This window comes from Dasypus novemcinctus, chromosome 30 (assembly GCF_030445035.2).
Source record: "Dasypus novemcinctus isolate mDasNov1 chromosome 30, mDasNov1.1.hap2, whole genome shotgun sequence".
NCBI classification, from domain to species: Eukaryota; Metazoa; Chordata; class Mammalia; order Cingulata; family Dasypodidae; genus Dasypus; species Dasypus novemcinctus.
In genome coordinates this window covers 38552776-38564619 of record NC_080702.1, presented here as the reverse complement: position 1 = coordinate 38564619, position 11844 = coordinate 38552776, and the positions used below count along the sequence as shown (strand labels likewise).

The 11844-nt window shown below is 35.2% G+C and overlaps 1 protein-coding gene across 1 annotated transcript in view; it reads right to left on the bottom strand.

The window, feature by feature from the left end:
- Positions 1 to 5320: 5320 nt before the first annotated feature.
- LOC131276812 (vomeronasal type-2 receptor 116-like) overlaps positions 5321 to 11844 on the bottom strand; it is an 88376-nt gene continuing 81852 nt past the window's right edge. Inside the window, exon 6 of the mRNA XM_058290385.1 lies at positions 5321 to 6243. Within this exon, the coding sequence (XP_058146368.1) occupies positions 5321 to 6243 (923 nt within the window). The remainder of the gene's footprint in view (positions 6244 to 11844) is intronic.

The window sequence follows — 11844 nt, the reverse complement described above, 5'->3', positions numbered from 1 at the left end:
GTTGGAAGACTCACATTTCTGGAATTTAAATCATATTATTTAGCCACAGTTTTAAAAACAACATAGTACTAGCATAAAGACAGATATATTGAACACTGGACCCTATTTAAGAACTCAGATATACAACCACACATCTGCACTCAAGTGATTTTAGAAGGTGGACAAGCCCCACTAGCTAAGCTAGAACAGTCTTTTCAACAAATGGTGCAGAGAGAACTGGAGATCCTTATCAAAAGAAAGAAAGAAGATCCCTATTTCATACTTTATAAAAAAATTAACTGGAAATGGATCAGGGATCAGGGACCCATGTATAAAAGTTCCAATCATAAAACTCCTAGAAGAAAATTTAGGAAAATATCTTCAAGATCTTGTAATAGGCAGTAGTTTCATAAAACTAACATCCAAAGCATGAGCAACAAAAGAAAAAAATAGGCAAATGAGGACTTTCTGAAAAATATACACATGCACCTTAAAGGACATTGCCTTAAGGGTGAAAAGGCAGCCACTTCAAAAGAATATTTGGTCATAAAGTATCTGCTAAGAGTTTAATATCTATGATATTCAAAAAGATCACACAACTCCATTACAAGAAAAAAATACCCCCTTTTTAAAAAAATGGGCCAAAGAGTTGAAAAGACATTTATTGACAGAAGAAATACAAATGGTGAAGAAACACATGAAAAAATGTTCAACATCACTAGAAATTAGGGAAATGCAAATCAGACACTGGGACATCGTTTTACACCTATTAGACTGGTCACTATTAAAACATCATAAAAGTATTATAAACATTGGAGAGGATGTGGTGTGAAAGGCACACTTATTCATTGTTTGGAGTGTAGAAAGGTAAAGTCATTGTGGAGGACTGTTTATCAGTTCCGAAGGTCATTGACTATTGACTTGCCATGTTACCTGACAATACCATTACTAGGAATATATCTAGAAGAAATGAGAGCAGAGATATGAATAGACATCTACACACACAGCAGCATTATTCTCGATTGCCAAAAGTTGGGTACAACCCAGGTGTCCATCAACTTATGAATGGCTAAAGAAATTGTGGAGTATACACATGATGAAATATTACGTAGCAGTAAGAAGAAATGAAATCATGAATCCTATGAGAACATGGAAGAAGCTGGAGGATATTTTGTTGAGTAAAGCAAGCCAGACCCAAAAGGACAAATGCTGGATTATGGCACTCTCATGAACTAAGTGTATTGTATAAACTCATGGAGATAGTAATTAGAATATAGGACACAAAAATAGGAGGAGGATAGAGACTAAAACCTGATGGTTAAGCAGCAAAATTGGTTAAAAACAAAGGCTGTTTTTAAGACTTTGGAAATAAATAGAAATAGTTAAAGCACATCATGGATCATGGTGTTTGTAACTAGCAGAGCTATTATGTGTGTATGACAGTGAGTGAAATGAAACGTTTAAGGTCATGTATATTACTAGAAAGAAAGCTAAAAACTGCAACATGGGACTCTATAAGATAGTAAAACCTCATGTAAAATACAAATATGCATGATATTGCATATATAAGACTTTTTACAAATACAAATAATGATATACTAGAGAGAAGGAAAATGTATAACAGCTATCTATGGCTGGGGAAGCAGAGAGATTGAGAGGTATTGAGTTTTATTTGTGTGTGTCTGTTTTTTGTTAATTATTATTATTACTGGGGTAATGAAAGTGCTCTAGGAATGAAAAATATGTTGAATGCACAAATGTGTGATTAGATCAAATACCACTGATTTTACACTATTGGTGGATTTATGCTTTATTAATATTTATCAATAAAATGGATTTGTTTAAAAATGTTATTAGCGAAGTTGTGGGTGTACAGAGCAATCATGTAGAAAATACAGGATTCCCATACACCACCACATCAACACCTTTCATTGATGTCAAATAATTGTTAAATTTGATGATAGATTTTTAAAATATAAGTGATCTCTATTTTTTACTGTAATAGCCAGTATTAAATGAAAGATTTTATGTTCTAGGTAATGTGTGAAGCAATTTACATGGATTACAATAAAAAAAAACATTACTCAGCACATGAAATATTTCCTATTATCATTATTATTTATGCTTAATTTAAAAAGTAATTGATTTGCAGAAAAATCATGTAAAAATTGAAGTGTTCCCATATGTCCCTTATTCTTGACACTTTGCATTAGTAATTACCTTAGTTGCAGTGGATGGAGGATTATTAAAATAGTGCTGTTAACTACCATCCATAGCTTACATTAGGTGCATTTTCCCCATGTACCACACTATTACTAACATCTTGTATTAAAATGTTCTACATTAGTGATTATACATAAAACAACATTCTTACAAATGCACTATTAATTATAGTCCATCATCTACAATAAGGTTCCCTGTGTTATACAGCCCTATGTTTTATTTTTAACATTTTCCCCAGTAATATATAAGTCGCCTGTATAACTCAGGGGTGTTAATTAAACTCACAATAATGTGCTACCAAAATGAGGTCACTTTTTATGAACAACTTCCACTTCTCCAGTTGTCAATCTTTCAATAAATTAGCCTTCTTAGAATAAAGTTAACCCCCTAAAATGAACTACATAATCTGTACAATCTGATTATGCCTGTCTATTTTCACTTCTCCCTTTGCCTTGGATTCCAGTACCTCTGTCTTTTAAGGTGCACCTGTCAAACTCAGGTTCTAGGCTCAGCTTATTCCCATGATTGTAATATTATTTTTTCTGTATCTCTGTCCCCTTTCCCTGCCTAGTCCTAAATCCTGCTCATCCTCCAGGTATCTTTTCTAATTTCCTTATCATGCAAGGCTTTTTCCTTAGTTACCATATCTAGATTAGGGCATTCCCTTCTATTCTCTCATTGCATCCTAAATTTCCCTTCAAAGGCCAATGCCATCAAATCAAACTTTTCACTTAGATTAATGAGGACAATTTCTGGTTCTATGATGTTCTGTTTTGTATCTTCATAGAATAAATACTTTAAATGTATTAATGCATACATGTTGAATGAATGAACAAATGTCCACAAAATGAAATGCACACATAGCATCACAATTTTATGCACTCACAAATTTATTTAACTCTCCTATTGAAGTCTAGTGTGGACAAGGCCTTGTACATAGAAAACACTTCCTCTGAAGCCTTGAAGAGTAAAACCCATAATAACATTTCACATAGGGATAAATTCAGGGTCAGTAATTCAGTGTTAGTGACTATAAACTGGAGCAGGTAAAATGGGACTCAGAAGTAGAGAGTAAAAATCTGATCTCATGTCCCATTTTAGTACTTCTAGATAGCAAGTATATTCATTGTACATATTTTCAGGTGAGAGTAGAAAAAATGCATTAACATGATAACCAAAATGACTGGATGAGGCTATACCATGGTCCACTCCGCCACTCACACACCATGGGGCTTTCTCACCTAGTCCATGCTGTTTCCTAGATGAGCTATTTGTTTCTGCCTGCAGTTTTCCTGCTGCCTGTAGCGATGGGAAAATGCTGTAGTTCTTTGTACAGAATTCAGTTAAAGTTTATGTATCAGCTTAGTCTCGATGTCTTGACAGTGAGTACCTCTAGGGCTAGGGGCAGTATGGTACTTAACCATGCATTATTTGCTCTGCAAATTATTTTGATGTTGGGGGATTATTGGTTTCTGACTCCAAATCATGGAATCTCAGATACAAGGGAATGGGGACTCAATGTCCAACTGATATGGCCCAATAAAAGCTGTATAATTCAAACTGCTACAGAATGTGTCCAGAAACAGAGCTTTTATATGTAGTTATTATCCTTAAAATAGAGCAATTCAAATATGTGGGAAAGTAAGGAATATTCCCTAAATGTTATTGGATCATTAGGATCACCATAGTCAGGTAAAGACAAATTAGTTTCTATGGCTAAGAGACTTCAAAATGTGTTGGGAGGTCATCAGAAGGGTGGTGCTTATGCACATCTCACATCTCAGTAGGATCTCAGAGACAGCCAAAGTAGATACAACCCCAGGTAGTGGTGCTCCTGAGGGTATGGAGACACCCAGGTCTTACAATCATGGCAGATGGCTCTGGAGTTTGGTGCTTGCTAGTGGGCCCTACTTTGGAATATGTGCTCCTGAATGTGATGGAGTTGGACTCAAATGTGACTTCTCCACACAAGCCTTTTCTGATGCTATTATTGAACCATTTTTGGTGCTGGGGCTGGTGTATGCCAAGGAGACTTGAATTTCTGGACTGTTCATGTGCTAGCTGTGGTCCGAGCCTCAGCAGACTTGCAAATCCTACACTCTGATTCATTGGATTTGCCCAGGTCAGCTGACAGGGAGGTGAGGATGAATGACCACCACATCAAGGAACTGAGAGTTTAGATGTGTGGGCATGAGATTCCCATTCACAAGCCATGCATGATAGAAGTCCCCTCTCAGTTGAGAGGTGGAAAGGGCATCGCCATCCCAGGGTCCTCAGGTTGGAGATGTAAAATATGGAGTAGAGTGGACTTACTGATGTTCTACTATAGAATTATTGTGACTCTAGCAATGGAAGAAATTATACCACTGATGTGGAGACAGTGGCCACAGGGGTTGATGAAGGCAGGGAGAGGTAAAAGATAGTGTGATATGGGGGCATTTTCAGGCCTTGGAGTTTGTCCTGAATAGTACTGCAGGGACAGATGCAAGACAATGTATATCCTGCCATAACCTACTGAATGGATGAGGAGAGTGTGAAAACTACAATTTAAACTATAATCCAGGATGTGTAACAGTGCTCCAAACTGTATTCATCAATTGCAATGAATGTACCACCATAACGAAAGAAGCTGTTGATGTGGAAAAATTGGGGTTGTGGGGAGTGGGACATATGGGAACCTCTTATATTTTTTAATGTAACATTTCATGTGATCTATGTATATTCTAAAAATAATTAAATATATATTTTAAAAATTAAACAACAACAATGAAGAAATCCATAGCCAGAGAAAAGGAAGAAATCTATATCCAGTTTTCCAGGATAATTTGGAAAAAAAGAAATTGAGAAACAAAGAATTGAAAACCAAAATGGATGACTATATAAATATATTCAGAACACACAAAATATCTAGTATATCAGTATTCAGTGTTAGATTAATTGTGACATAAAAATAAAATGAAATTTAAAGTTGAAAAGTTGGATGGCTGTGCTTGTCATTCTGATATTTTTAGAGAGGAGGAAAATTAGATTTGCTTCATAATCAATGAGGGTAAACACAATCATGGCATAGATTTTCTTCAGACCTTCTATTTATTGCAGGAAAATATTCAATTAGAACTTAAGCCAGCTTATTTCCCCCAGAAGGTGGTTTATACCATAATCCATGCTGAGTGTTCCTATCTGGCTTTAACAAAATAATATAGCACTTTGGGCCAAAGATGCAGCCTAGTAACCCAGCACTGGAAGCCAAGATGGAGAAGATCTCCACAGCTGCCAAGACCTTCCCCTTGGTGCTGTGGTAGACAGGGAGGAAAGTGACCCAAACACTGCAGAACACCAACATGCTGAAGGTCAAGAACTTGGCTTCATTAAAGGTGTCAGGAAGGTTCCTGGCCATGAAAGCTACAGTGAAGCTCCCGAGGGCCAAGCATCCCAGATATCCCAGGACACAGTAGAAGGCAGTGGCTGAGCCCTTGTTGCACTCGATGACGATATAACCAGGCTCAGAGTGTGCATCTTTATCAATGAATGGGGGAGAGGTTCCCAGCCAGATTCCACAGATTGTCATCTGGATCAGGGAGCAAATGGGAATAACAAAGTTAGGAGCCCCTGATACCAAACACTGCCTCATCCTTCTCCCTGGAGCAGTGACCTTGAATGCCAGAACCACAGTGATTGTTTTGGCCAAGACAGTGGACACAGCCACAGTAAACAGAATTGCAAATATGATTTGTCGGAGGATGCAGGTGGCTGTGTTGGGACGACCGATGAAGAGCACAGAACAGAGGAAGCACAGCTTGAGAGAGATGAGTAGGATGTAGCTGAGAGTCCTGTTATTGGCCTTGACAATGGGAGTGTTCTGGTGCTTCACAAAGACTCCAAGAATAACAGCAGCGAGGAAAGAGAAACAAAGTGCTGTGCAGACCAGAGTCATGCCCAAAGGGTCTTCATAAGCCAGGAAGGTCACAGCTTTTTGGATGCAGTGAGTTCTCTCACTGTTTGCATACTGATGATCTGGACATCTCACACAGTGCTCTGTATCTGACAAGAAATGTAAAGTGTCACCAGCACATGTTCAGTAATTCTCACTTATTCACTCGACCCAGAAGAATAAAATTGGACAATTTCAGCCAAATCTGTCCAGTTTGTGATGACTCGAAATAACTCTGTGTTTTAATCTCCTTGTTTTCCTTCCCCTAAACTTTCTTTTAGACTTCTGGCTTTCTTTTGGAAGTTCAGTCCTTCAATTTCATAACAGTCCCACTTTACTCACTTTTGAACAGCCATTCTTTTCTTTTTTAAAATGTATTTCTTGGTGGATAACATATAGTCATACAAGGGAACAAACCATACGTGTATGCCTTAATGAACTATGAGGAAGTGACACTATGGGCAACACCACACAGGCCAAGCACTAGAACACACCCAGCCCTCCAGAGGCCTCTTTTCCAACCTCTCTCAATCATTTACTCCCTCTCAAATCTCCAAATAAACTACCTTCTTGAATTCTAAGCACCTAGCTTACTTCTGCTTGTGTTCTTTTACCAATATTATTTGTGAGAATCATTCATTTCACTGGATGTATTTGTATAGTTCATTCATTTTTTTAAATTTTTATTCAAAATTACTAGTATATGAACATACACAAAGACTAAGTGTAAAATGAAAGTTGTGAACTTACAAACAAACATGCATAACATCATACAGAGATCCCATATGTCAAATTACCACCAACACGCTGCATTGTTGTGAGACAAAATCAGGGAGTATGGAAAAAGTGTACCAAATATATGGTATGGATGATGGCTGGTGGTGATATACTGATGATATTATCTCATAACCTGTAACAAATATTCCCCTGTTTTGGTGTGTTGATGAAAGGGTGTTGTATGGGAATTCTACACATATGCTTGTTTTATAAGTGCCAACTTTGTAATAAAAATATATTTTATACTATTTATACTAATAATAGAGTAGGTTGGTGATAAATACACTAAATATAACATATGAAATATAGTTAATAGTAAGATTGTGATAATATTCTTTCATAATTTAGATTTCATTCACTTTTTAAATATATTTTTATTTCCTTTTTACAGACTCACCAACAAATATTTCCTCTTCCCTTTACCGTCATCCCCTAGTAACCTCCTCACTGCTTTCTGCTCCTGGGGCTTTGCTCCTTTTTAACATCTCTTATAAATGACATTTCACTTCCTTATTTCAAAGAATATAATGTTTGCAAGGTTCTTCTATATAGCAGTGCATATCAGAAATTCAGTGTTCTTTGTAGCCAAATCATATCCCATTGTTTGTATGTCCCACTGCTTATTTACCCATTCATTCATTAATAGACATTGGGTCACTTCCATGTGTTGGCTATTGTGAAAAATGCTGCTAAAACCATTGTGCATATTTATCTGTTGGAGTACATGTTATTACTCTGTATGGGTATATCCAGGGAAATGGAATTAGCAGATCATGTGGTAAGAAATTGACATATTGCTTTCTGCAGCAGCTGAACTATTTTACATTCCCACCACCAGTTTATTAGAGTTTCAATTTCTCTGCATCTTTCCAACACTTGTTATTTCACATTTTTAAAACATAGTCTTTGTGGGTGTGAAGTGTTATAATCCATTCTCTTATAATGCTGTACAGAATTCTATTAATACATCATCTTTTATCTATCCATTTTACAGTTTATGGACTTTTGGTTGTTTATGAGTATTGGTTATTATTAAAGTTACTGCCATGAACATATTTGGTACAATATGATACTATGAATTTGGATCGTGTAATAAGCAAATATTCACCATTACAGGTAATACCATAGAGCTTTCCCAAGTTTTACACCAATTTACCATCCAGTTGTTCCATATTCTTTTCTCTTTTTTTCTTTATTTAAGATTATTTATTTATTTATTTCTCTCCCTATCCGCCCCGCACCCCACCTGTCTGTTCTCTGCATCTATTTGCTGCGTGTTTTTGTCCGCTTCTGTTGTTGTCAGTGGCACAGGAATCTGTGTTTCTTTTTATTGCATCATCTTGTGTCAACTTTCTGTGTGCAGAACCATTCTTGGGCAGGCTGCACTTTCTTTCATGCTGGGCGGCTCTCCTTATGGGGCACACTCTTTGCGCATGGGGCTCCCCCATACAGGGACACCCCTGCGTGGCACGGTACTCCTTGCCCACCTCAGCACTGCACATGGGCCAGCTGCACACGGTCAAGGAGGCCGGGGGTTTGAACTGCGGACCTCCCATGTGGTAGACGGATGCCCTAACCCCTGGGCCAAGTCCACTTCCCACCATATTCTTTTAGACATTGGACACAGTAATAATGTTTAATTTTAGCTTTTATGGGATGTTTTGAGTATTTCATTATGCTTTTTAACTGCAATTTCCTTGTGAACAATTAATCTGAGCACTATCACATATGTGCATTGCATGTTTGGAGATGTTTTGGTAAGGAGGGCTTGTTCACACATCGAACTTTTTTCTAATGAATTTTTTGCTTACCTTGTTTCTGTAGGAGCTCTCATTATATTCCTGATGTGATTCATTGTTGACTAGATCTATTTTAAATAATTTAATCCACTTGTGGCTTTATCTTCCATTGATGAGCAAAAAATAGCAGTATTATTGTAGTTAACATTTATCAAAAATTTCCTTTAAGGTTGATGATATATTTGTTTTATTTAAGAAATTTTTGACTTTGAAGGTGAAAATATTCTTCTTTATGTTTTTTTAAGAATTTTATTTTTACATTTAGAATTCCAATGTGCCTGATTTTGATGAATCTTTATGTAACCAGATTGTTTCTGGATATGACATTTGGGTTTTCTTTTGTTGTTGTTTTTTTCCTTTTCTATCCTTATGCTGAAAGAACATTATTGTGACTTCATAAAAAATGAAGCAGGTAGAATAATTACTCCAAGTTTGTCTTGACCAAGTTATTCTCCTGTTTGATTCATATGAGTGATTTAATGAGCTTCAATTGCCTCAGAAAGTTGGGATTTTGAAAGCAATTTCATTGTATCAATCCATTTGGAGAATAATGATACCTTTCCAATATTGAGTCCTTTCCCTTATGAATATGGTTTCTCCCTCCATTTATTTAGTCTTTTTGAAATTTTCTAAATGATTTTCTATATCTTTATGTGCAGAAGTCTTTCCAAAATTTGCTTAATATTATTTTTAGGTATTTAATACTTTCAGGATATTGTAAATATCATCTCTGAAAATTTCATTTTAGAAAGTCCTATGACTTGCATATATAAGGATTTATATTACACTTGTATTCAGAACACTAATCTCAGTTTATAAAATCTTCCCAATTTTAGATATACACAATAAAATCCTTCACAAATGATGTCAGCTCTATTTTATCCTTTCCCCTAATTATTCATTCCAATTATTTTCCTGCCAATATTACATTGGGAAAGAACCCCAGTGTATTGGTAGCCATGTTAACATTGTGGAGTTCTGTCTCATTATTCATCTCCCAGGCCTGAAATGCTTCCAAATGATGATACTTCTTAGTTCTCAGGAAGTATCATTTAAGGGATTAAGATAAGTCCTTTCTATTCCATATCTGATAAGTGATATTTTTGTTTGTTTTAAAATCACTGGTGGGTGTTGAATTGTATTAAATGTTTTCCTGTATTCATTGAGATGACTCTGCTTTTCAGGGGGCACACAAACTGAATTACCTTGAGTTGTCATGAGAACACATCTTTACACAAGCTGGAAACCTAGACTACAAAATTTTTTTCTTTGATAGGTGAGTTTATATTTAAAAAGCAAGACACCTGTAAATTTTCTATCTTGTAATGACCTTATAAGATTTTGATAAATATGTTAAGCTCTAATCATGAAATGAATTGTGTTTTCCCATTTCTTTCCTATTTCCTGGAAGAGTTTGAGTAAATAAGCTTAATTTTTGCCTTGAAAGTTTGGTGGAATTCCCCAGTAACGCCATTGGTGAATATAAAAATATATGACAAAGTTTTAAAGTTTTTAAAGTGTGGATTCAATAATTGAAGGAGATATGAAACTTTTCAGATATTTCATTTTTTCTTGGGACATTTTTTGGTAACTTATTTTTCTGGGAATTTGTGAATATAATTTACATTTTCAAATATATTGGAATGAAATAGTTTATACTAGGCTTTTATGATACAAAATTCTGCACAGAGGGCAACTTTTTTTTAGTCCTGATATTATTTATTTTGCAAATTTCATTTTTCATAATACACCATTCTAGAGATTATTAATTTTTTTCCTAATTCTAGCCTTGCTTTATCTTTTTATCCTATCTAGATTGTCCTTTATTAAGTTTCTTATAATTATTATTTTCTCTCTTCTCTTTTCTTTATGATTTATTTGCTCTTATTATTTTAATTTTTGAAGAATACTTAGCTGTTCAGTTTTTTCATTTAAATATATATAATAAATAATTTAAAATTATATATTCTATCATTATACATTTTTCTCTAAAGACAGCTAGCTTTAGCTCTATCCCATATCACTTAAAATGTAGCATTTTTAATTTCAAAGTAGTTTTATAAAATCTATTGTATTATCTAAATTAAATGAGTTGCTAAAATGTATATTTCTTGATCTCCTAACATGTGGGAGTAGGCATTGATGGTTACAGTATTCTTTATATGTGCACATGGAACATATACTTGTACCTGTATTGTACCGATGTGTACATGGATCATTTTCCCAAATTGACAAATTGCTTTGTTATATCTTTAGTCTGAACACATCTCCAAAAAATGGAATAATAGGAAGTGTTTTGGAAAATTTAACCTCATATTAATCAATAAATGAAACTCAGAAATTCGCCACCAAAGATGTCATTCCAGCATGTAATATCATGAATATGGCTAATTTCAAGAATTGTATTATGAAGAAAATATAGCATATTGATTTTCTGTCACATTTATATACCGTGTCTCCATCTCCATCCTCAATATCTTCTGTGATCTTAGTCACACTGAAATCTGTTTTCCAGTTTTCTGAATCTATGAATAATACATGCAGTGGTGATTTGCTTCTTTCTCATTTATAATAATTCTGCCAAGAATTTATTGCCCCTTCATTCATCTTACGTAATACTAATGCTACTGCTTCTATGAAAAACTCCATGGAACCATTTGTCCCAATGAATTTGCAAGCCCTTAAACCTCTGCACATGCACTAATTGCAGGCTTTAAGGATGTACACAAAGTATCTCTATGTTTTGTCCCCACGGTCAGCTGTGAACTATGAGAAAGCAGAAAGTGAAACCCATTCATTGTAGATGTGCTGTATATTGTCCTCATATGGCACTCCACAGAAATATTCATTTCTAAAAAAATGTAACAAACGTTCTGAGCACCTGTTCTTCATATCAGTGTTAGTTATGGTGAAACTGAAGAGGATTAAGACCCAAGCTTTTGATACAATCTAAATATTCTTTCAAACAGGATGCAGAGCAGGTAGTTATAATACAATGTATTAATTACAGGATAAGGATGAAACTTAGTTTACTATTGTGAGTTCAAGAAAAGTGTTTCCTATAGATGACTGCCTGCAATGGGTCTAAAGTTTATCAAATATAATAGATAAGTGCAGAGGAGTGTCATCTCAATG